Here is a 27,070-nt window from a genome sequence, read left to right on the forward strand (position 1 = left end):
TTGTATTATTTCATTTGAATGTGCATTATTAACCATATTTCCCCTCTGCAGTGTGTTTGAAAGAACCCTATATTTTCATTTTATTACACAACTCACATTGAGGTGTGATAAGGTGGTCTTTTCTATAAGCAGTAGCTGCAGTGGCTGCAATAGATTTGAGCCAATATTAGCATATGAGACATAGGAGGAGTAAAGTTGCAAAACTCCAAAATTATATATTGGTAAGTATCCTTGGAGAATCAAAGCCACACAAAACACAGCTATATCCTTGTTCAAATATCCTTTGGAGCCACCTGCAGGTACCAAAGCGTATTTCTCTACAGAAGCTCTATCATTCTGACCTAGAGTAATGTTAGCTCTCTGCAAATCATAATTTGTAAATCATATATTCCTCATCCTCCCTCTTCTACCTCTGGAATGAATTTATTCCTCCTTTGAAGGGATGGCTGGATACATCAGTGAGATGGGTACCTGGCTGCATAGCCAGAGACAGGGAATTTGGTTCCCCCCTGTGCCTCCCAAGAGAAAAACCAGGTTGTGTAGCCTTGGGCAAGCTGCTTAGTTGCAAGGCATTCCTAGAAGAAGAAAATGGTAAACCACTTCCGAATACTTTAAACCAGGAAGATGCTATAAAGGACTGTTTCAAGTTAGAATCAACTTGATGACATGATTGATTATTATTATTTTTCTGTAATTAGCTATGGTTTTATGTTACATTCTAAAGAAGCTACACCTAATTCTCTTGTAAACCATGATGTGAGGTAGGTTTAGCAAACCACAGTGGATTTTGTTCTAATTACATTTATCTGTGGGCATTATCTACAGTGGATATAAAAAGTTTACACACCTCTGTTAAAATGTCAAGTGTCTGTGATGTAGAAAATATGAAACAAAAGTCAATCATTTCAGAACTTTTTCCACCTTTAATGAGCTACATCCCCAGTTATGAGAGGGTGTGCACACATATGCAACCATATTGTTTAAGTTTTTTTATTTTTACTTCCCTCCACATAAAAGATTTTAGTTTGTTGTTCAACTGAGTTGTACAGTTAAAAGTTCTCATTAAAGGTGGAAAAAGTTCTGAAATGATTTATCTTTATTTCATTTTTTTTACGTCACAGACACTTGACATTTTAACAGAGGTTAAACTTTTTACATCCACTGTACAAGATGTACAGGGGTGTGTAAACTTTTTATATCCACTGTACAGAAAATCAACGACATACATTTTGGATCTTTTTGCACTAAACTCTGGACAATTAGGAAAACCTCATGCACTAAAAGCCAAGGGAGAAAGGTTTTCATATAACAGCATTTTGATTTTTTTTATTCTGTTAAAGCTTGAAAATGAGTGTTAATCACATATAAGGCAATCAGCATCATACACCCATAAAACAAAGAGAGAGAAGGAGTGAAAGTGTGTGTGTCTATATTAGAAGGGGAGAGAGGGAGAGAGAGGAGGAGGCTGTGGATGTAGCACTTTGAAGAGTTATGAATTTTTAACACACCTTTAATTTGACACAGCATTAATTCAAGCGTAGAGCATCTAATATTTAAATGGAAACAAGCCCTTGAAGGGAAAGTCAAGAGCCAGCCAGAATATCACAGAGTAAAACATAGATGTGTGTCTTCTGAGCAAAACAACTACAGAGAAACTGGTGAGGACAGACAGTGTGTGGTAGTTTTAGATTGCTGGCTTTTCATGAAGGAGCAGATCTGGTAGAACGTTGAGAACATTTTGAAGGGGATGAAGACAAAAGGAAATGAAGGAAGGTTGCAAGAGAAAGAAGAACTGGATATTGCAAAAGCAAGAATGGCTTCAGTATTTGAAGAAGTGACAGAGTGTGTAAGATTTGTGGCGGTGACAGGGACATTGTGAGAACACAGCCAACTGGAGAAAGCCAAGAACCAAGGAGCCGAAAGAGGACAATTCTAGTACGAAGGGAAGAATGAGACTCAAGAGAAGAGGCTGTGTTCTGAGTGAAGGTGGCAACCAAAGGAAAGAATATTAAGAAAAATGGAGTGGATATTCACTCAGTGGATATTCTTAAACCAGGAGTGGGCAACAGTGGTGCTCCAAATAATGTTGAACTAGAGTTCCTACCAATCCATCAACAACAACTTTGATGACTAGGAAGCAGGAGTTGCACAACTCCTAGAGAGCTACAGTTGCCCATCCCATTATGCGTGAAGCCCTGTTTAATCAAACATTCTCACTGAAGTGACAAAAAAAACAGTGATGCAGGCTGCTGGGAGGAAAAATACAATCTTGCATGTTTTTTTCATTACACTGTTATTGGGAGCATACCCTATTTATCTGTAGTCCCTAGGTATTACCTGTGACTAACCTAACTGCAGACCTTTCCCCCTCTGAAATAGAGTCCTTGAGGTGGCCCCTTCTGTCCTGTTGCTTCCTTTATCATGTGCCTTCCCCTCTCATGCATTTTCTGTCCACTAAAGATAGATGTATGGAGATGTGGCTTCATCCGATACAAATATTTTTGTTTTCTTTAAGCAAGACATCCAAACTGATCATTTCCCCCTTTTCCATGGGAACCAGTGAGATTGGGTAGATTTCTCCATGCTTTTTTCTACAACAAAAAGGGAATGACCAAACTCCTGATTGTTCTGACAGCTTCAACTATTTGTCACAGCAGAAATTGCAAATTTGCCTTTTTTCCTTTCCAACTTGGTTTATTCCCCATATCAATGGCTGAAGTTTTTCAAAAAAGTATAGAATAATTTCAAGGATAACAAAAACAACAACAGGCTTACACAATAAGGCCAATATTAATTTTCTTGAGCTTTTGTTGTTTCTACTCCAATGCAAGATCTACAATATGCAGATGTTAACATGGAAAATATAACAGATCTAGAGGTAAAAGCTTTACATGCATACTATCTTATTTATTGTTTATTTTATTTATTTGATTCATGTTCCATCTTTTTAGAACTCAAGGCCACTCACAAGGTCAAAAATAGTATTAGATGTGGTTAGAATCATTCATTGCACTTGCATAGGACTTGCTGAAAAGCAAGAATACGGTAGTCCAGGAATTCTTGTTCAGATGTTGCAGCATGTATGGGTGCTTCAGATGGATAGTGCGGTTATCCCAGAGAATTATCATTTTCTGCAATTGATCTGTGGTCTTTCCATTGAAAGTGTTGCATCTTTCTTCAGGGTTCTGTTCCAATCCAGCAAGAAGCAAAATAAATCCATTCCCATTTTTAAGAGTCTGTGAAATATGTCAGCCAGGAACTCATTTTGCTTGCAGAATTCTATGTTTATTCTATGTCAAACACCTGTGATTAGATTAGGCTGTAACACAATACTTCTCTGTGCTTTTCCCGATAGGGATGGAGCCTATCTCTGTGTCCTTAGAAGAAAACAGTGGTGGCCTAACCAAGATCTGTCAAAGCAAAGTCTGCTCGCATAGGTGAGACACACAAGGTGCTTCTGTTGCTTAAAACCACAGGGACTGCTTTACTAGACAAGAGCATGGGCAGCAGTAACACAAACACAATGGCTACATTTGGATGATCTTTGGAAGTCTGCTCATCCCTCTCCTAGTGTGTTGTCTTCAAGGATGTCCCAGAGTGCTCATCAGTGTGACTATTGAGTAGCAGGAGTGCAGCAGGTAGTGAGTAGGAAGAAATTAGCAGGAATTGCCAGTGAGAGTAGCAGCATCAAAGACTGCACAGCAATGGCAGAAACACCTTTGGCGGCAGTGCTGTGGTTTCTTGGTGGTGGCTGGGAGATATGAGGTGGCACACAGCTGTACTTGGGGCCCATGGGCTCTGGGTGGGGTACAGTACACCTGTCCTAGGTACGTGATAGTGAATAACATCCAGAGTTGACTAAATAGTTCTTCCAGATATCATCAGGGGGAACAATTATTGTTAACATTTTGGTATAAAAATGCTATAATGGATCTGTGGGTAGTAGGAATAATAGATAATAAATAATCCAGCTATATACTGTACTGCCAGATGACAGTAATTTTGCAGTTTAGACAGATTGCTTCTATGTTTTTCCCCCCTTCTTTTCAGAGTACAGACATATGACTGTGGAGAAAGAGTGGCTGATTGGTTTTCTACATTTCTTGGCCGGCAGTGTCGCCTCATCAGGCAGAGTTCAGACTCCCAAAGAAATGCTAATAAGAAAGATGAAACAGGTATATGCGTATATTTTGCATGGCTGCTTTGTAGTCTTGTGCTACAAAGCTGAAATGTCAGCATGATTTATACGGTCTGTTACTGGTAAAAATCAGAATTGCTACTGTGATAAGAAATTGAAAATTTTAAAAAATACATGCACAATGGGCTGGATTTAGATACAGTACTTATATAGAACTTGGAAAACCTCTAAGTTTCAGACTAAAACTCTCCCTAACCACTTGGCTCCTCAAATCATCAGTAGCACTGTATTCATATTGAATGTATTATAGACCCAAACTGTGATTTTGAAAATACATCTGAAAATATCTTCATGTTATTGCCTGCTTAGATAGAAACAAGGGACATGGTGGCGCTGCGGGTTAAACTGCAGAAGCCTCTATGCTGCAAGGTCAGAAGACCAGCAGTTGCAAGATCAAATCCGGGCAACGGAGTGAGCTCCCGTCGCTTATCCCAGCTCCTGCCAACCCAGCAGTTTGAAAGCATGCAAATACGAGTAGATAAATAGGGACCACCTCAGTGGGAAGGTAACGGCGTTCCATGTCTAGTCGTGCTGGCCATGTGATCACGGAAACTGTCTACAGACAAACGCTGGCTCTACGGCTTGGAAATGGGGATGAACACTGCCACCTAGAGTCGGGTAGAACTGGACTAAATGTCAAGGGGAACCTTTGCTTTTACCTTTACCTAGATAGAAACATTGAGTTGAATGCTGTGTTAATTTGCTACTTGTTGAAAATACAGTGGTGCCTCGCATAACGTTTTTAATTGGTTCCAAAAAAAAAACCTTATGCGAAAAAAACTTTATGCGAAACACCATTTCCCATAGAGATGCATTGGAAACCGGTTAATCCGTTCCAATAGGCACGGATTGCCGTCCTTAAGCGAAAAAACCCATAGGAAACATCGTTAAACGATACAATGTATCCTCCATTGGAATGTATTGTAGCTGACTCAATATGTTTCAATGGCTTTGCGAAGTCAATTTTTGCAAAATTAAGTGTGTCATAAAAGGGTCAAAAATGGTTTTAAATGCTTGGATTAGCTTCTGCACCCTCTAAAACGGATGCAAAAGTTAATTTGGCTTTGATCTGACTTTTCGTTAATTAATGGTGAATTTTTTCCCCCAACTTTTGACAGCTGTCAAAATCTGACAGCTCCATTATTTCCTATGGGGGAAGAAAAAATTCACAAAAAATTAATGAAGACTCAGCAACTGTTCTAAATTCTTGGGTTCGTTAGAGGACCCCCTAAGTTGTGTGCAAACCTGATTTGGATTTGATCTGAACTTTCGTTAATTTTTTGTAAATTGTTTTCTCCCCCATAGGAAAGCATGGAGCTGTCAGATTTTGACAGGTCCATTGGTTCCTATGGGCCAAAAAACAAAAATTCACAAAAAATTAACGAAAAGTCAGATCAAAGCCAAATCAGGTTTGCACATGTCTTAAGGGGTCCTCTAACGAATCCAAGCATTTAGAACCATTTTTGACCCTTCTAAGACACTTTTTTAATTGAAAAAAAAACATCGTTAAGTGAAGCAGGGGACCTAAAACAAAAAACGTTAAGCGAAGCATGGTCCCAAAAACGCTATGCGAAAATCGCCCATAGGGAAAAACGTTATACGAAGCACAATCTGACTCTGAAAAAATAAACGTTAAGCGAAAAAAACGTTAAACGAAGCAAACGTTATGCGAGGCACCACTGTATAGACATTAGTGCTTGGTCAGTGTTGACACATTCATGGAGGGCATCCTAGGAGATTCTCTTGAGTTTTCCCAAAGGTGATCAGAATACAGTTCTTCAAATATTATTATCAATAATTTGGAAATATGTGCATCATTAGCACATAAGATTCTTTTAAAAAGAAAAGAGGGTGTAGAATGGCCCTGGTGGCACATTCCTACAAGCAGCAGCAGCAGCAGGTTACTTTTCTTGTATCTGTTCTCACTAGAGGAAATCTTTGGGGAAAAGCTGAATTCTTTATGCACTGCTCACTGTTTAATATCTGTCATATATTTCAGCTGCAGCTGAACTACTGTCTCTGGTGAATGAAGCACAGTATCTCCTTGTAAACAGGACAAGTATTTTAAAACTGAAAGATCAAGTTGCTGAAAGGTACGTAATTCTTCTTATGAATTTGTGCATTTCCTTCTTTGGGGTATTTTTTAACCTTTTTCAAGAAGAAGATATTTCATTCATTCATTCATTCATTCATTCATTCATTCATTCATTCATTCATTCATTCATTCATTCATTCATTTATTTATTTATTTATTTATTTATTTATTTATTTATTTATTTATTTATTTGATTTATATCCCGCTCATCTGGTAAATCTATACCTATCTATACCATATTCAGCCTAATATGTTAAATCATCCCTGCCTTCTTACTTATATTAACCACACTGTCAGTTCTAGACCTTGAGGAAATCATTAGCCTATTATTATTTTCCAGTTGCTGTTAAAAAAAATTGTAAGAGAAGCCCTGCTTTTGTTCTTTAGTCATTAAGTCCTGTCCGACTTCATCACCCCATGGACCAGAGCACGCCAGGCCCTCCTGTCTTCCACTGCCTCCTGGAGTTGGGTCAGATTCATGTTGGTAGCTTCCAACCATCTTGTCCTCTGTTGTCCCATCCTCCTCTTGCCTTTACACTTTCCCAACATCAGGGTCTTTTCCAGGGAGTCTTCTCTTCTCATGAGATGGCCAAAGTATTGGAGCCTCAGCTTCAGGATCTGTCCTTCCAGTGAGCACTCAGGGTTGATTTACTTCAAAATGGATAGGTTTGTTTTTCTTACAGTCCAGGGGATTCTCAAGAGCCTCCTCCAGCACCACAATTCAAAAGCATCAGGTCTTTGACGGTCAGCTTTCTTTATGATCCAGCTCTCACTTCCATACATCACAACAGGAAAAACCATAGCTTTGACCATTCGGACTTTTATTGGCAAGGTGATGTCTCTGCTTTTTAAGATTCTGTCAAGGTTTGTCATCACTTTCCCCCCAAGAAGCAGGGGTCTTTTAATTTTGTGACTGCTGTCAGTATCTGTTGTGATCATGGAGCCCAAGAAAGTAAAATCTGTCACTGCCTCCATATCTTCCCCTTCTATTTGTCAGGAGGTGATGGGGCCAGTGGCCATGATCTTAGTTTTTTTGATGTTGATCTTCAAACCGTTTTTTGCGCTCTTCTCTTTCACCCTCATTAAGAGGTTCTTTAATTCCTCCTCACTTTCTGCCATCAGAGTGGTATCATCTGCATATCAGAGATTGTTGATATTTCTTCCGGCAATCTCAGTTCCGGCTTGGGATTCCTCCAGTCTGGCCTTTCGCATGATGCATTCTGCGTATAAGATAAAATAAGCAGGGAAACAATATACAGCCTTGTACTCCTTTCCAGTGGTGGGATTCAAATAAATTAACAACAGGTTCTACTGTATGTCCTAATGACTAATAAATAAATAAATAATTAAATGAATGAATGAATGAATGAATGAATGAATGAATGAATGAATGAATGAATGAATGCCCAGGACAGTGGGATCCAATGAGGGTTTCTTCCACAGTGGTCTCCCTACTGCCTATCATCACAACTACTTCTCACATGATTAAGACATCTAGATAAATGTATCTGTTTGGGCATTCCGCTGCTGTTACCCTCACCATGGGCATGTGCCAAACACACACACAAACAAACACACACCTCACAGTGGGTGCTTATGACCAGGTTTGACAGAGAACTGACACATCTCTCCTTCCCTTTACCTCCTATTTCACCGTATAGCTCACCAGTTAAAATTGCTTCCCTCCCCTTTCCTGCTCCTGAAATGACTGATAGCCTTGCTTGTTGTTACCTGGAGGCCGCCTTTGCACACCTGTTGTGGAGTTCTTCCCCTCCCCCACTTCCTTCTGGCTTGGAAGGTATGGTCTCTTTTCAATCTGTCGCCACTCCACCTCAACCCCACCACCTCAATCGGTCCTTCAGTTACTGACTCCTCTGAGGTCTCCTCATCATCATTTCCCCTCCACCCTGCACCCACCGCTTCTCCTCGCCAGTTGCTTTGAGGGGCGTTAGTGTTGGTGGCCGCGCTGGTTGTGATGATAGCTTCCCTCAGAGCCCTGGCAGGCTCCACCTCCCCCACTCACTCTCAGCAGCCGCTTCCTCCTCTCAGTTCCCTCTTTCCCTTCATGCCACTGTGGCACAGATGGCATGGCTGGTGAGTTGTCCTCACAGCACACCAGACTCACAGTACATCCCATCCAACCTGGTTCCCATACAGTATCCACAGTGGCGGGTAGGTGCTTTTGACTGTGGCATCTACAGTGACCTTCGGTGTCACTGTTCTGACCTGTCCAGAGGGGGCAGGTCAGAACTCCCTCTCCCACACACACACATAAACACACACAATGCTCAGAGTGCAGGCTCTGCACCGGGCACTTGCAGCTGTGCCTGAGCATGGAAGGGGCTGTCAATCCTTCTCTCACACACGCGTCCTGCTCCTCCCCCTGCTGTCCTCCCTGTTGTGGATGCCTGTCCCCCCCCTGCACCCCACTATTCCCTGCTTCCATGCTGATCTCTCTTCCCCCCCCCCAATGGCATGCCATAAAAGGGGTAATTCAAGGATGAAGCTGCCCCCTCCCCCCCTCAGGGAGTGGCAAAGAGGGGAGGAGAGCAGCCTTAGGTGCCCAGCCAGAGGAACTGGACGAATTAGGTGGCACTGTGCCCAGAGGGAGAGAAAGAGGGAGCGGGGAAATGACTTTTCCCATGAGTGAGACAGACGGACACAGAGACACCAGTCCGGTGACAGTGTCTCAGAAACAAAAGGCGGCTGAGGGATGGGAAGCTGGTGGTGGGGCAAGTTCATGGAAACTGGCACACATGATTAAACTATCCTCTGAGAGCAACAGAGAGAAGCAGTGTTGGATGGAGAATGAAAGGTATCGCATAATAATAGGGAAGAGTAGGGCACTTCCACCCTGGAGCCGTCAAGCAGGAGCAGGCAAGGCACAGGGTCAGGATGGAAAAAGGTAATAAAGAGCACAAAAGCTCATCTCCCTTCCCACCACCAAACACACAGATAGTATGGATCCAAATAACTGTTTCCTATTAATTGGAGAGGGCAGCTCTGGTTTACTTCAGCCTCCAGCATACACTTAGGATGCAGGGGTAAATCTGAATGCGCAGATACTCAACATGACAATCTTCCTAAGCTGGGTCCCAAAGAGAGTCTCACAGCTGTATTGAACCATGCCAACAAACAGGTGCTAGCAATTTTGTCAAGTATTTTGTCAAGTTTATGGGGTTTAACTGTCAATTCCAGACCAGCCCATCTCCAAATGCTTCATATTATTATTATGACAGGAGGGATCACTCGCAGCAGTATGTTGTTGTTAGAAATATGGATTTCCCCACCGCCAGCTACTGTGAGAATTGCAGCTAAATTCAGGAAACAAGCAGGGGATGTTGCTTTGGAGAAGATCTGTTGGAGCTGCTTTCCTGGGGAAGTCAAGAATATAACTATTTATCCTGCCCTGTGCCTGCCAGGCGGTTTACAGAACTTCAATAGAACTCAGGGTGTTCCCCCGGAAAGAACTCTGGATTCATCATATGGAAGTTAAACTCGCTTTGACTCACTCCAAAAACTCTCTTCCCCCCCCCCAAAATCTTCCAGTCGATAAATGATATTTAATCTGTGGACAACCTGGATCTCTCCATATTTACACAGAAGTCCCCTTGATATCAAGATGGTTTAAGCAAGGAGAATACACCTGTTTCAATTCACACATGCATACACACAAACAGCCACGCTTGGATAATCCCTTTTCCCCTCCTGCTAAGAATGGAATCAATCCTGATGATGTTTGGGGGATGGCCTTCCTTTCTCCTTTTATACCCGGGATTTTTTCCCCCACAGAAATGGTATGGCCTGTACTCATTTTGGTCAATATAGCACCCTGGAAAGGTTGTGTACCATTCTACATATCTATATTTCATCATATGCTAAATTACATGTCTCATATGTTTAAAAAATCCTATGAACAAAAAGAAGCATACTTACTTGAAAGTAATCTCAGAAATGAAAGCTTGAAAGCTAATCTCAACACTCCAGTCCTCTGAAAATGCCAGCCACAGAGACTGGTGAAACGTCAGGAAGAACAACCTTCAGAACAGAGCCAAAGAGCGCGAAAAACCCACAACAACCAATATCAACAAATGCTTGATTAGTATACTCTCATTCTGGAAAATGCTGCCTTCTCATGATGGTCCCTCCCCCTCGGGGTCCCTCCGGCCCTCACCCCCCCCATGTTGACCTGTGGTCAAGATGCGCCTGAATGTCTGGAGAGAAGAGTTTCGATTCCCCTTATCTATTGATATGTTTATGTGTTTTCCTTTCTTGGCCCTGGATATATGGCCTTCAAGAACAGTAAATCTTAGTAGTGTTAAAATACTGATAGCTGTCTTCCTCCTTCTAACAGAGTGTGCCATCTGTGTGCCATTTGTCTCCCGAAATTGTCAGTTTTGGGGCAGGAGGAAGAGTTCTTTGTTATTCTAAATGAGGCTTGGAGGTTTGGGTGTGATCTCTTTGTGGTGTGAGTGGCTTTTCTATTGCATACCTTGCTTGCATGGATCAGTGAGACCGTCACTGGTTAATGCATTGGATATTCTCTGAGATTTAAAAAAACCTGTTTCTAGGCAGAGCAACAGTCTTATGTGGTACAGTACCTTTAACTTGAAAAAAATCATAGTAAAACAAGAATGGTTGGGTGTTTGATTAAAGCGGTCTCACCCCAAAACTCTTTCCCTCTGTGTCCTGCCCTCATGCCTTGTCAATCACCCCCTCTGCCTCGAGGCCATGGGCTTTCCTCCAGTGACATCAAGGACTCATCCTCCCCCTTTCCCCCAGTGATGCCTCTGCTCTTTCCAGGGCTCTATCTCTCTCATCTCCACCCCACCTCAGATGGCTCAGTGTGGTGTGGGAAGGGAGGCAGCTAATTGTGCCCCCTCCCCCCCACTCATCGCTGGTCACCTGGCCCCTCCTCCTTCGTTCATCTCAGGCCAACAAATGGTTCTAAGAACCAATAGTACATTTAGGAAGCGGTTCTATAGAATAGGTGAGAACCTGCTGAATCCCACCTCTGCTCCTTTCCCAATTTTGGACCAATCAGTTGTTCCATTTCCAGTTCTAACTGTTGCTTCCTGCCCCACATTTCGATTTCTCAGGAGATAGATAAAGTGGTCAGACACTCCCATTTCTTTAAGAACTTGCCATAGTTTGCTGTGGTCCATGCAATCAAAGGCTTTTGCATAGTCAATGAAGCAGAAGTAGATGTTTTTCTGGAACTCTCTGGCTTTCTCCATAATCCAGCGCATGTTAGCAATTTTGTCTCTAGTTCCTCTGTCCCTTCGAAATCCAGTTTGTACTTCTGGGAGTTCTCAGTCCACATACTGCTGAAGCCTACCTTGGGGGATTTGAGCATAACCTTGCTAGTATATGAAATGAGTGCAGTTGTACGGTAGTTGGAGCATTCTTTGGCACTGCCCTTCTTTGGGACTGGGATGTAGACTGATCTTTTCCAATCCTTTGGCCATTGCTGAGTTTTCCAAACTTGTTGGCATATTGAGTGTAGCACCTTAACAGCGTCATCTTTTAAGATGTTAAATAATTCAACTGGAATGCTATCACCTCCACTGGCCTTGTTGTTAGCCATGCTTTCTAGGGCCCACTTGACTTCTAGCCCTGCTAGATCAAACTAAAAGCACTCTAGCATTCTCCTCCTAGAAGAACCAACCCGATGTTTCCATGGGAAGCCAAAGGAAGACACATACTGTATATAGTATAATCCATCTTAGATTAGGTTATAAATAAATAAATAAATAAATAAATAAATAAATAAATAAATAAATAAATAAATAAATAAATAAATAAATAAATAAATAAATAAATAAATAAATAAATAAATAAATAAATAAATAACACATAGCTGTGTGTTCCCCAGCTAAATATTAATTTAAATTAGTCTTAAGTTAAATTTTCACAAGACTTGTATTTTAAAAGACAGTTTTAAAAGTCTTTCTGAGAGGACAGAGAGAAACCCCTTGTGTGAGTCTCCATGTTGGTCCCACCTGACCAGTGGATGAGGGAAACTTCCCGCTGCCAATCACACACTTCCCACCATCTGCCCTCTAACAGGCAATACCATTCTTCCCATTATCCTAATTAGAAATGGGCAGGAGCTGAACAACAAACCAGGAAGTTCATTAGAAATCACAAATTTGTTGATTTGGGTCGCTTGAGGTTCATCCAAACTGGAGAACTCAAACTGACCCGAACCACAAACATTTTGAGTGCTTTTCTGAACTTCCTGGTTTGTTACTGCTCCCCACAGCCTGCCCTCTGCCTCCTTCCTGCTGCCATCCCCTCCCTCTCTTGTCTTGCCACTGCCACCATTGCTGTCTTCTGGGAATTTGGCCTGCCATCTCTGCGCATGCACCTGTCTATCAGCTGAGAGGTTGACACATGTGCAGAACCAGCCAGCCAGGAGCCTCGGCACATGCATCCATCTCTCAGCTGATTTTTTTTAAAAGCATCCCAGCTGGATCCTGGCTGCCTGCCTCTGCACATGCATCCACCTCTCAGCTGATAGGCAGGTGCACATGCAGAGACATCGAGCCCGGATTCCAGAAAGGAATTGTCTTTAAAGACAATGAACCAAGACGAACACCATTTTGCTGGTTTGTGCCCATTTCTAATCCTAATTCTCAGATATTTTCTTTACCTCTCCTTTCTAGCGCTGGATGTCAGTAACCACCACCTCTTGAGTACAATGTACAAGGAGGACTAATTGTCTATGTTTTAAAACAACTTTGGCAGTGTATTCGCGAAGGCTTTCATGGCCGGGATCTAATGGTTGTTGTGGGTTTTTCGGGCTTCTTGGCCGTGTTCTGAAGGTTGTTCTTCCTAACGTTTCGCCAGTCTCTGTGGCTGGCATTTTCAGAGGACAGCATATTTAATCTTTTTGGAATTAGATATGGAAAAATGTACCATTTCCAACTTTATATACAGATGTTAAAGAAATAATATAGGCCAAAATCCTGTTGTGTAATTATACCAGTGGAAGGCAAATGGTGTAACATGCAGGGACAAATTCCTGCCAACTAATGAATCCCTGCTTGGATTCTGCTGACACAGTGTGTTATGGCCAGGATTTGGGCCATAAATAGTACTTCATTAATTCAAGTTGAATAGACTTTATCTGAGGGTGAATGACAAATGTTGGCTGAAAGATTCTCCTCAAACTGTTATTTGATATATTTCTAAACATGTCCCAAAATGGAAAACTTTGGTTACAGTTTTGAATGGAACTGGAGAAAACAAAAGGTCACATTTTGCTTTAGCTCCTTAAGGGGCACTGTTAAATTGTGTCACAAGTGTAGTTTAAGCAAACATATGAAATGTTAATTTATTTACTGTCAGCAGCACTAACAGCTTTCAGTCATAAACAGGAGACGCATCAACCCACCTAGTTCCTCTCTTCAAAGGAAGATTTCTTGGTGTCCTGCAAAAACAGTGAAACAATGTTTTTGGATGTAATTCCACTGAAAATGTTGTACATTTATTTATTGTTTTGCTCACTATGCGCCTATCCAAGAGCAAGATTTCTATCATATTGGCTCTCATAATACTTGATAGAATACCACAGCATGGAGTAATAAAATTAGTAGCAGAAAACTTCTTCTTTATTATTATTATTACTCATATGGTGGCAGTGCTTGCTACAACTACTAGAAAACTATGATTGCATTTTTTTAACCTGGTGATGTTCTTGCTTGATTTTATTTGCTCATGTGGAATTGTTATGTTGGGTTTTTATGCATTAGCAAAATTGTACTTTTGTATTTATGTTCAAAAGCCTGGATTTATTATTACATAGATTTGTGCTCATGCAAAGGCCCCTGGCACTACACATAATTCTGCATATTCTCCAATTACGCAAATGTTCAATCATCCGTGTAATTTTACATGCTATTTTCTTTGCCACCTTTGTTGACCAGATTAGGTGAACCACTTCTCATGGAACAACTCATTGGTCGCTTCCGTGCCAACATTGTCATCAGTACAAATGAGCCATTTGAAGAAGACCTGTGGGAGGAGATTGCTGTTGGTACTCTCACTTTCAAGGTATAAAACAGTCACAAATATTCTTTAGTGCAATTAAGCATGTGGAGAAAGAGAAAAGTGCAATTCTTTGCAAAGCAAAGATCAAAACAAGAAACTGATAGCTTGATCCTGGTAAGACCTCTTGCTCCAAGGGTCTAAGAAGAACCTCTATATGTTTACAGACTTGTCACCTGAGTGGTGGCACAGCAGTTCCATGCTAAGGCATTGTTCTTCATTTAACAGTAACATGTCGGTGTAACTTGGAGGTAATTGCTCTGTCCATCCCACCAAGCGTTCCTTAGTAAAGGGCTGTTTTCAGAAGATCTCCTGTTTATTTCACTGAGAACAGTATCAATGACTTAACAATGCATTTTTCCAACTACTTCATTTTAAATGTTGCCTTTTCATCAATCTTTTCTGCTGCAGCTTTTCAAGGGCTACATTTCTCTTCTTAATTTTTTTTTCTTTTTTATTGCTGAAGTCCTGCTATTTTACAGTCACTTGAAGGATCTCATGGAAATACAATTCTTAAAAAAATCTCAGGTTTATGAATGTGGGAGAGTGTGCTTCTGTACCCACATGGTTCAAAAAGGCAGAAAATGGCCTGATATTGCTACACAATATTGTGCCTACATTGCCAGCAGGGGAAAAAATGCCAAGCTTTACATACCGAAGAGCAGCCTGAATGCTGACAACAGAAATGGCAGCAATCAAAATAGTGTACAGGATACCATCTGTTGCTCAATACAATTCACAGTAGTCAAGATAGTTTATAAGATATCATCTTCTGCTCACTACAATTCACAAAGTGACACTATGCAAGGGAAAATCTCAGAAGCTGGCTCCTTTTTTCATCAGTTAACTACTTCTTACTCAAACACAAAGCAATTGTTAGGGCTGTTTTTCTTTTTTTTTTTTTGTATTTTTATTTTTTATAAGGGATAACAAAAAGGAAAAGGGAATTGGGATTGATGAGGAAGAGGGGAGACAATAACATACTTTCATCCATTCTGTACCTATTGCCATATCAAGATTTTAAATTATTCTATTTACTCTTTTCTGCCTTCTAGATTCAGTTCTCCTTTCAATATGTACTGTTCACAAGCTGCCTGTTGATTCAGTCCACTTGTTAAATAGATCCCATCTTTCTGCTGCCTTTTGCAGGGGATAGTCCTTCATAACTTCTGATAAAATGTCCATTTCGGCTATTTCCCGTATCTTTTCAATAAGATCTTCTTGTTTCGGTACCGTTGATCTTTTCCAATTTTTAGCATATAAAATTCTAGCTGCCGTAACTATGTATATAACTATATAATTCTTTGACTTATCTATATTTTCAGGTATCATACTCAATAAAAACAGTTCTGGGGTTAATGGCACTTTACAGAGCAATATCTGTTCCAACATTACATGTACTCTTTTCCAATATTGTTTCGCTACTCCACATGACCACCACATATGATAATAGCTTCCCACTTGTGATTCACATTTCCAACACTTATTTGATACATCTGTATACATCTTTGACAATTTTTCTGGGGTCATGTGCCATCTATAAAACATCTTATATATATTCTCTTTAAAGTTCACCGATCTTGTAAGCTTTATATTATTTTGCCATATTTTCAGCCATTGATCAATATCAATGTTATGCCCTATATTTTGTGCCCACTTAATCATACATTCCTTAACCATTTCATCTTGCATCTTAATTTCCAACATATAATTATACATTTTCTTAACAGTTTGTTCTTTTGAACCTAATAAAAGTTTGTCAAAAATCGTTTGCTCTAAGTAGAAGCCTTCTATTTTATCTTTTGTATATCTAGATTCTAGCTGTGCTCTAGGCCACCACTCTATATATATGTTAGGGCTGTTTTTCAACAAGTGTGAATGGTAGTGAGCAGAAGAGGGTATCCTGTAGACCATCTTAACTGTTGCCATTGGTTTTGTCAACATTCAGGCTGCTCTTTGCTATGTTTTTACTGTATTCCCTTATATTTTATATTATTCTAGGCTGCCCATATATGACTCATAGAGGTTCATTTAGCCACTTGTACAAATATTTTGAGGCATTATTAGCTGGTCCTCTTTTTTTGCGTTTCTCCTGTGGTTCTTATTTGTAGCACCGTAGTCAAGGTCTAAGGAGAAGCTCTGTCTTAAGGATCCACATTCAAACCCTATCTTTAAAAAAAAACAGTTTAAAAAACAGTTTAAACAACAGCCATCTTCCCAACCACGAGTGCCTTACTCTATGCTTTTTTTAAATGTTTGTTAAGATCCTGCGTACTCTGTTCCGTGGGATCATGAAGATTCGGACATGACTTAACGACTAAATAACAACAACACCCCATTATCACAAATATGGCTGGAACTTGTGGTTTATTTGATTTATTTTGATTCTATAACCAAAAGCTGAAACAAGATCCTGTACCCATATTTTCCCAAAGATTTGTGACAAACCAGGAAATAAAGCTTTTTGGAAGATTACTGTTCTAAGGGGCAGGTGGTAAGCTATAACTATCAGAGAGCTTTATCTACTTCGGTTTTCCCTCTAAATCTATCCACTCCTTCCCCTGCTGTCCACCAGTGTCCTCAGCACCCAGACTTTCTCTGGGCTCACAATATTTGGCTGTGTGTTAATTTTTCCAGTCTCCATCTTTCTCTACCTTTATGTTAAGGTTATTAGGACTAACTAGGGTTACTATGCTATGTCCTACTGGCCTGGTACACCAATCAAGGCTTTCTCCTCTCTGGTAATACATGTACTGAAGAGAAAACATCAGAGGGTATATTTAAGGATTAAAATCTGTAAAATAAAATCTGTAATTCTGTCATGAATTTGGGATTTGAATGTTTGAGCTGTGTTCCATTACTTTAAATATAACTTATTCCCCAGACCATTGTTATCCATTATCTCTTGTTTCCATGCCACATTTTCTCAAATGATTTTTCTGTCTTGCATTCACTGCCACAAACACACTTGCAAATTCATGTAGGTGTGGGAATGAAAATGTCAATAAACTCTGCAGCAAAATGTATCCCCCTGAATGTTGTTACTGCCTGTCCATATGTTTATATGCTCTTAGCCTTATAGCAGCAGCTTGTCCTCTTGCTAGTCATGTTCTTCCCTAAAAAACTATTCCCACTCTAACCCATATAGGAAGAAAGCAGTTTCCCATTTTACTTTAATGTTATAACTGCATTATATCTATACTGCCACTCTGGTATCTCATGGGTAGGCACACCATTCTTACGCACAATATGTCAGAATGAGGGAAGAAAGATGTGCTTTCTGTTCTCATTTTTATTTGAAATTGGCACAATAGTATTAAAATAGGGATAAAGGCAAGACCACATTCTTTCGACCAGAGCAAGAATGGTGGTGGAGGGATGCCCTTTGGCAGAAGAACTGAAATGCCACTGGGAGTTAAGTGATGAAAGGAACCTGCTCACATTTTGCCACAAAGGAGTGACTGATACAAGGCAGGAATCGCTAGATTCCGTTTTTTTTAAAAGTGGGATCTTTTGTGTTCTGAGTAAGTAACAATTTCTGAGTCTTTTCTCTACATATTTCAGGTCATGGGCCCTTGCCACAGGTGTTTAGTTATCTGCATTGATCAACAAACCGGCCAACGGAACAAGGAATTTCTTCAGAGCCTGTCTGCCATTAAAGACAGAAAGGTCTGTATCCAAACACGAGTTTTACAAATTGTGACTTGATGGTGCAGTTGCCCCCTTTTCCCAGTGGTTCCTTCTTCTTAAAGATAATATGCAACTGTGACATGCCCCTTGCCTGTCCCTGGATTATTTCACTAATCTAAGGCTCATGTCACGTTCCTATTTACGCTGCCACCAGTTGATCTCTGTCAACATTATTTACTTGGAAGGACTGAGGTCCATACTGCATGTAACTTTTAACAAAACCAAGTTTATTGAATACAGTTCAAATCTTGAGTTTCACTTTAGTAGATTCCTAAAAGACATTAAAGATTTCAGTAGTTTTGTAATAACTTATTCTACACTTAACTCTCTCTAATACTCTTAACTACTTTTCAACTCCCCACTGACTATCTGCTCCCTCTATCTGCTTCGACCCTCCCTTTATGTTCCCCTGGCTCTGCCTCCCAACAGTTCTTATTGGTGCATGCCGATACACTCATACATATGCATAGGCAGGGTGATCACTACAGTAACCTTGCTGGATTAAACAAAAAATCCAAGATGGATTGGATTCTGTGAGGGGTGTGTGTGTATATTAATTCATACAGTGTTTGGAGTTAGACTAATTCCCACTTTATTTGTGATTAATTAATGTTCCACTGAAATCTGTGGGGACTTAGTATGACTGCAATCTAAATTGGACCCCAATGCAAGTAAATGAATGGACAAATGGAGATGATCATACAAGAGGCAAAATAAAACTTTAAATAAAAGAGAAACAAAAACATTGTGGCGCCTTACAGACTAACTGCTATATTTTAATGTGAGCTCTTGTGGCTCAGGACCAATTTCTCAGCCTTTTTTGTTGAGTTTTGCTTCTTCTCTGATATGCTTGCACAGTGACTGCTTCAAAAGCTACAAATGGAGAATAGAACTGCTCAGTAGGGAAGTGCATGGGACTTGGCAGAATTCAAAGTCACACTGGCCGCTTTGGATTAATTCTGATGCTTTTGAAAGGTTAAACGGAATTTCTCTGTCTGACTGGATCCCGCACAAAGGCAGTGTCATTTTTAGAAAGGCAGGCACTGTTTCCAAAAATAATTTTCTGTGAAAATGCTTGCGTGTGGGAGATGGTGGGGAGGGAATGTGGCTGATTGACTGACAGGTCCACCTTCTCTAATCATGGGGCCCACTCTGCTTTGAGGCTCTTCCATCTCTGAGCTTTGGGGAAGGAAGTATGGGTCAGGCAGAAAAGTTCCTCTTTCTTCTTCCATGATCTTTTGGCCTTCAACAGAGGGGGTGGCAGGGGGAAGAGAGTGAGAGTGTTTTGGTACTGGGAATTTGTTTAGTACAGTGCTTCCCCAACCTTGTGTCCACAGATTTTCTTGGATCGTGGCTCTCAGAAATCCTGGTCAGCACAGCTTGTAGTGAAGGCTTTCAGGAGTTTTCATTCAGGAACATCTGGGGACCCAAGGTTGGAATGGTGGGTTTAGCAGATTTGGTGGTTTACTTTTACTTACTTAAATCCTTTACTCCTTCTTTCCTGGTTTAGTTCCTCCTCTCCCACCTCATTAAATTGCTTCCTGTTTTCTCCTGCAGCATACATAATCTTTCTGTTAATTCCTTGTTCTTCTTTCTCTCATAGCCTTTGTGAATGTCTTCTTTGTATTAAGCACCTGGTTCCTGTTTTGTACAGAGTGCATCAAACTTTTACCTAGTTCCCCCGTCCTCCCCCCAGTGATCTGCAAAACTCTTGCTGTTGTCTCTTGGGCATCTTGTGTGTCTCTTTGTTTGCATATTATTAGGAGAGGTTTCTCTTTACCTTTCCCTAACCATATATTTGATTTGGAATTCCTATTTCATAACCTGAATTTGTTTGAAGGCTGTTTTTAGAAACATTGTTATCATTAATAATAATATTATTATTATCCTATTTTTCCCTAATCCTTCAAATCCTTTTTAATTCAAATTTTTACTCTCCTTCAATATTTTCAATTTTGTTTCATTTCTTGTAATTTTTGTATGCATTCAAAAGTTGCAAGAATTTTATTTTATTTCTCTATTTTATTTGTAGACAGAGCTTTTTATCTCCCTACATTTTTATTCTGTTTCTTTATTCCTACTGACTTATCATGAGAACAGGTCTCTTCTCTGACACATATACATACCCCTTATCTGCTCCTTGTTCTTTCATCATTTTGTTTCTAGCAGTTTCTAATGTGTAGGGAGAGCAGGTCCCATACTTTCCCTTCTTCAAGCACCATTAGACTGTATCTCGACTTTGCCATAAGGCAACTCTCCATTGATCTAAATGCAGGTTCCAGTGCCTGCATTTGAGAATGAGTTTTCGGGGACCTGGCACTTACATTATATATTGTGATTTTGAACATATCATGAGAACAAAACAATGGTAGAAAAAGTGAAAGGCAGCAAGGAAAAAAAGAGGACGTAACATGAGATATGCAAAGTCAGTAAAAGACTTCACAGCCTTTCATTCACAAGACTTGAATAGGACAATTAATGACAGGATCTTTTAGAAATCATGAAATCATAACATTGCAACATTGCAGGTTGATGGCACATAACAACAAATATATAGTAGTGATGGATTTACCAGTCAGCCACTCATTCAGCCAACTCTTTTCTTTGTGGTAAGTCCCAGGATCACCTACTCTACAGCATACCTAAGCAGTGTGAATGAGATCAGGATGTAACTTATTTTGTCTAAAATGGGTTTTTAGTTATAAAACTTGAAATATTCACCTTTCATGTCCTATTATTTTAATCTCTATAATCTCATGAATGGAATTAGTTTTATGTTTTTCTATGTGAGTAGATAAATACTTGAAAGGGCAGATTAATGTGATGTTATTTTTTAGGGGCATCAATTACTAGTAAAGTTTCTCTGTGTCCTTAATAGGCTTTACCTGAATGGATCTAATTATGAGCCTTCATATTACCTGTGTTTTTAGAGCAAGGATACATTTTTACTTCTTTCTTGGTTTTACTTGTTTGATTTATTTTTACCTGTTTCTTCCCTCTAGTATATTAAGAGACTAATATTTTATATCTGCATAGTATCGCTTCTGAAATCAGATGGTGATGGGTAAAATTACATAATTTATAGCACAACATTCTACTTCATTTTTAGCTTCTTTCGAAACATTGTATTCTGATAAGAATGTCCTCGAAGTCAGCAAGCAAATACAGAGAGTCTAAGTGATTCATTTTAATATCTCTGCAAAGTACAGCCTCAAGGTTGAGGGACATCATTATTTTTAAAGCTATGAGTATGCGCTCCAATATTTTGGGAAGGGGCGTGTTAGGTTCAGTCAAACTTGTTTGGGGGACCAAATAAGGAAACAGATTTGCAAAGTGTCCTCTAGAGACATTTATTCCTAAGGTGGTTCTAAACTGCAACCAGTCACAGAATGCTCTTAAAATGTGATGTGAATCAGGCTTCACGACATATTTTGCTCGCAGGCATGTATGGACTAGCTCTTAAACTGCAACTCAAATTCCTCCAACCATGTAGGTAAATATATTTACTCAAATATATGTGTTGGAATAAGTATGCATATACAGATTTCAATGTAGATTAACAATAGTCTTGCCATTCCACTTGTCCTGACAGAGATGTATGTTTCTGAATGAGGAGGTAGAGTTCCAAGATTTTGTACATCTCTGATCAGTCAGCAGTTCAGATTGAGACTGGAGCCAAGAAATAAAAAAAAAACCTAAGACCTAGAAGGGCAGCAATGTGGAAGAGGAAAAAAAACAGACACTTAGTTCCCATTGTAATACAGTGATGTACTGAAGAGATCACTGTCCACGCCACCATAGGAGATGAGTGCAAATGGCGGTTTTGACAAAAATAGGTGTTCACACACTCCTGAATACAGAAAAGGGTGATCCGAGTGTAATCGGTATAAAATAAACCACTTCCTGCTGGCTGAACAAAAAGAAACAAATGCCCATGGAAAAAGACCAGGCTTCCCTGAGCACAGCTTTTTTTATCTTTTACTTGTTGCTAAATACTTTGATTTTAACAGTACCAAGGCTGACACAAACTGCAAAATACATTTCAATGTAATAAAAACCCTCAATAAAGGAAGTCAAGGCCTTGTATTTTCAAGAGCTCAGAAGGACTGTTAACAAGAGAACTTTTCAGAGGTTGCTAATTGATAGGGTCTCCATAAGTCAAATTTGACAGCCATAATAACAACATGTTTCTAGATGCCTAATTAGTTGTCCTTAATCTTACAAAAAATTAAAAATTGCAACTGGTGCAAGTGTCTGATAGTAAGAGAAATTCTGTTCTGTCTTTTCTCCAAGTTGCTACTTTCTCCTCTGTGTATCTGACTAGATTTTTATAGGCATACTTCAAGCCCAGTGTGTCAGTCTGATTCTGCTACATATTTTTAAATCTAAAAAAAAGGACACAAAGTACAGTTTAACATGGATGCAATTCTTCAAAATGTGTGAGTGAATTTATATGCTTATTGCACTTGATTCCAGTTATACTTCTAGTTTTTTTTTTACTGGTAGTTCTCAGTTCAACTAAACTTTTCTTACGTCATTAACCTGACACACTAATCATCTCGAAAGTTTATTCATGTACTAACACGCTGATCATTTCTCAAGTTGCCAAGCCAAAAAACCAGAAGAGGAGGAAACTGAAGGAAATGAAACCTGTCTCTCAGCAGCAATAATCAGTAGGCTGAACATTACAGCAGCACAATTTATATCCAAGTATTGATGGATGTCAGTAGAATTTTTCGAACCAGATGAGCAATATCCATATTTAAGGCTTTGCTGGGCAACCCACTGTGAAATCAAATCTCTAGTCTCCACTGCAGTTAAAGTTAGCATCCCTTCAGCCTTCCTTGCAAGCTCATTAAGTGGCAATTGGGAGATAATCATTAGCTGTGTTAATAAAGCACTTGAAATTTATCTTCAGCAGAACATGCTGAAGTATTCATTTTTTAAAAGTTTAGACAGACCTCCTGTTAGTTTTCTTTGAATAATTCATGATTCAAAGCAAGAGCTCTGACCTATAGATTTGAAAGGTATTCCTGCACTCTTGTCTCTCAGAATTTCTCTTAAATGTACTATATACGTGAAGAAGCTGAAATGGTCATTTACATTCCTTGTTGGCAAATTAGTATAATGTAGGGAAGGTTGTACTCCATACTAAAATAAATTAAAAATTGACCCTGTGGCAATACAGTTCTGTGATCAGCTGAATTCTGCAATTATCTATAAGTAACCTGCAGAACAAGTAAGATTGCATGATATTTGGGGTACAAGCCTATGTTATGTTTGTCACATGGCAGAAATCCAAATCCAGCCATCCTAACTGGTATAATATGCAAATTAGATGACCATATTTGCATAATATGCAATTTTGCATGTCGTGCTAATAATATTTTTTTTTCATATTGTGCAACTTAAGCCCATCTTCCCCTTTTAAACAAAGTATTTTAGCAATGGCCTCATTTATATAGTAACCACTGATCTCAGGAACCAAGCATAGAAGTTAACAGCCAAAGTATTGGATTTGGAACAGGAAGTTTACATCAGTGCTTAGTCTCAAAATTTGCTTGGTATCTTTCTCAGGAAAACCTACCTTACTGGTTTACTTTCAGAATAAATGGGGAAACGGGAACCCTCTAAATCAGTCATGTACATTGCCAGTATATATAAATACATGACTCTCATTAGGCTTCTGGGCAACGTTCTCATGAGACAGTACTTCCTTTTTGTCATTAGTTTTTTACTGATAGCAACTTTCGTCACAGAACCATCAGAATACTATAAGGATTTTCCCACAAGTAGCATACCGTCACCTCATTTTCAGGTCAAACTGGAAGGGAAAGTGAAGGCAAGCTGCAGAAAAACAAGGCATCCTTTCCTTCACAGAAACAGACTATTTTAGCATAATGAGAAAACTTGGCTTTTTATACACACACACCGAAGTGCCAATGCAGTGTGCTTCCTGAAGCTCCACAGTTATATGCAATTTTGTTTCATTGCTATGTGTAATGGCCTTCCTCAAGACTCACAAAGGGAGGTTGTCACGTCACTTTAAAACTCTTTACTCCACTTTACTGCCACCAACCATTCCTTATAAAATAAATCATACATAAGGCCAGTATAACTTTCAAAATAAAAACTTGGTTTATTGATTACAAAATTAAAGGAATGGTAAATCACTGTTGAAGACATAATCAATCACTGTTTCTCAGGCACTAGCTATCACAGACTCTTTCTCACTGACTCTAAAATCACTTTAACTCTCAGCTCATTCTCTCATCTTAAATTCCAGCTAGCAATCTCTCTAATCTCTCTCTCACACACCCCTTTATACACCAGCTCCTCCCCTTAAGTTCCACCCTCCGTCACACCATTGGTTGATGACTCCCTGCTCCAGCGGTGATGGACAGGTGAGGTCAGGGCTGCCTGTTACACTATGTATACTGACAATTTGCTTTTGGAACTGCACACTTCAGAATCCTTTGGTCAAAATAGTCACTGGCCATGTTTGGCTAGGAGATTTTGAGAGCTGTAGTTCAGTAAAGAAACTGCCAACCTCTGCTTTCTAATAAGTACACATATATTAATTTTCTATGTATATTTACTGAAATGCAAGACCCATTTGTTTTAGCGGGAGATATATCTGAGCAAGCAGTTTGAAGAGTCATACCAAGAAAAATGCATGTAGAATTAGTCCTTCAAGAACATCATCATAGTTTCCTTCTTATTGTCTGGAACCTCTTTATAGAAACCTAAAACTCTCAGCAACAATAGCAAAAATAACAAGAACCAAAATACTCTAATAATTTACATAGGAGAAAACTCACCCTTTTTTTTTGCCAAGTGTACCTTTCCACAGGACATCACCTAACTAAACTCTCAGCTAAGCTCCCAGACAATTATGGGAAATAAAATGGAATTTAATGTTTCTGGAAAGCCATAGAATCATAGACTATTTGACCTATAGATGGGGATGGTGGCTAAAAAGAACTGCAAGGATCATCAAGTCCATTCCTTTGCCAAAGCAGGACATAGAGTTAGATGCCTCTCAAAATTTGGAAAACTTCCTTTTAAAATGACAGCTCCCATAAACCCACAGCTGGTGTTCATTACTATGGGCAAATTGCCTTCTGTGCAAGCAGCTCTGAAATAAGTGTAAGCAGCTTTGAAAACAGATTTGAGAAAAATTGAAAGAAATAAGAAACAAACAAATAAATATTGAAATGGCAATTTGTTCTCAGCACTACAGTATTTTCCTTATTTTTCATCTGTATGAAACTCTGTGAAATTGTGGATGGTTTTTCCCTTGCAACAGTCGATCAAAGTAGTGTCAACTCATTTTGCCTTAAATCTCTGTTCTATGAGGGTCAGATTGTTCCTTTGTACAAAAACGAAAGCTTGTAATATGGGCCAGATAAGAGTCCCAGTGAGCACTGCCATGCACTTCTAAAATGAAGGGGAAAGTGTGCTCAGCCCTTTGCTTATACTCAAAATACATTGCTTTATCAACATATGCTGTCTGGTTGGGATGCAGAATATGGCAGAAGCTGTGTTGTATCAACAAATGTAAATTCAGTGATGATCTTGATGCCTGAGCCAGAACAGCAAATCTCTCTCCCAAAAAGTCAAGGTTCAGGATTTTAGATTTTGACAATAACATGTTTAAAACAATGTTATCCATTATGTGTTAAGTTAGTGGAGAGGTAATGATACTGTTGGTTGTATCACCTAACTTTTTTGCCATTTTTGTTTCTTGGGATTTTTTTTATTTTTAAAAAGCCTGCAGAAACCAAGGCCAAATGTCCTCCTCAGTTACATCACCAAATTCACTGCATACACCCTGTGCAAAAACTAGTGTATTTTCTGTCTCAAAAATTCTGTCTTAGATTGCACAGGTGATGTAGTGTTCTAAAAAGTATTAGTATTAGTGCTATAAAAAGCCTCCTGGGGGTGCTAATACGAGGATGAACACACACTTGTATGCCTTGTCATTGCTTCCTTACACCACAAAGACTATAGAGTTACAGTTCTAACATGCATAGCCTGAGACCAGCAACCTTGTTCCAGCCCTGTCCTGCCATGTGAAAAATCTGAGCCTTATTGCACAGTTAGAGACATCTTCCTGTGTGTCAATCCATACTCTCACAGTGTCTTGATTCAGCAGTGCCATAAAGTATTGTGGTCTTAAGCAGTCGAGAAAAATCAGCTCTTCAGTAATCCCTTGACTGCTGGCAAGTTGTTTACAAATTGCCATGCATTACCAGTACCACACATTACATCAACATTATGTTTTCCAATGACTACACATACACAGAGAGAATGAAATAACAGTTAAACTTAATTTATTTTTCCAAAGAGGAGAATGCTCTAAAGAATTGCACAGGGAGGTAACATTAGAGAAGAGTTTGATTAATATCAGTAGCAGAAAATTGCTTTATAGGAATAAATTATTATAGTAAATTCTTAGAAGCTCATGAGGGTGGCCACCTGTAATAACTGAGATACTACTGTCTGTTCTACTGGGGAGTTTTTAGTTTCCTTGTTCAAGATAAGATCTTGTCACCGTGCAAGACAGTTATGCAACCACAAGATGTTGACCCAGATTATGACTGGACAAGCTTCTTTTTAAAATTTTTACTATTAGTCCACATTCCAAAGGCTGCAGTGTCCACACAAGACTATAGAGGTTCCTAAGAGAGGTTTTCAGAACAAAGGCATGATGGGAAGAGTAGGCTCTGAGATCCTCTATATTCTCAAAGAGATGAATTCAGGGACTACCTTCACAACGTGCCTTGGTTCTGAAGAGCCCCACCCCTCAAAATGGCAAGCAAGGAAAACAGACAGAGCTGCAGAGATGCAGCTTGTTTATTAGGAGTGTGCCCCCCTCTTTTCTGGGTGGCAGTGCACACTGCTGGAACAAGTAGTTTGAGCTTTTAAAAAACATTCTGTGGCCAAAATCCTGTTGCTCAGTGTGGTAAATCACATTAGAGTAAGCCTATTGAATCACTAGGGATTTAGTAAGTCAGCTCCTCTGTAAGTTC

General features: G+C 39.6%; 1 protein-coding gene across 2 annotated transcripts in view; it reads left to right on the top strand.

Annotated features, from left to right (window-relative positions):
• MOCOS (molybdenum cofactor sulfurase) overlaps positions 1–27,070 on the top strand; it is a 120,818-nt gene that overhangs the window by 86,504 nt on the left and 7,244 nt on the right. Inside the window, exons 10-15 of one of the 2 annotated variants that reach the window (XM_073003945.2) lie at positions 3,356–3,437; positions 4,051–4,175; positions 6,198–6,291; positions 14,225–14,351; positions 17,910–18,014; positions 22,638–22,708. In XM_073003945.2, coding sequence (XP_072860046.2) covers positions 3,356–3,437; positions 4,051–4,175; positions 6,198–6,291; positions 14,225–14,351; positions 17,910–18,014; positions 22,638–22,673 — 569 coding nt within the window. In that variant the 3' untranslated portion in view covers positions 22,674–22,708. The remainder of the gene's footprint in view (positions 1–3,355; positions 3,438–4,050; positions 4,176–6,197; positions 6,292–14,224; positions 14,352–17,909; positions 18,015–22,637; positions 22,709–27,070) is intronic. The other variant, XM_073003944.2, reaches the window with a different exon arrangement.

Source organism: Pogona vitticeps, chromosome 6 (assembly GCF_051106095.1).
Source record: "Pogona vitticeps strain Pit_001003342236 chromosome 6, PviZW2.1, whole genome shotgun sequence".
NCBI classification, from domain to species: domain Eukaryota; kingdom Metazoa; phylum Chordata; class Lepidosauria; order Squamata; family Agamidae; genus Pogona; species Pogona vitticeps.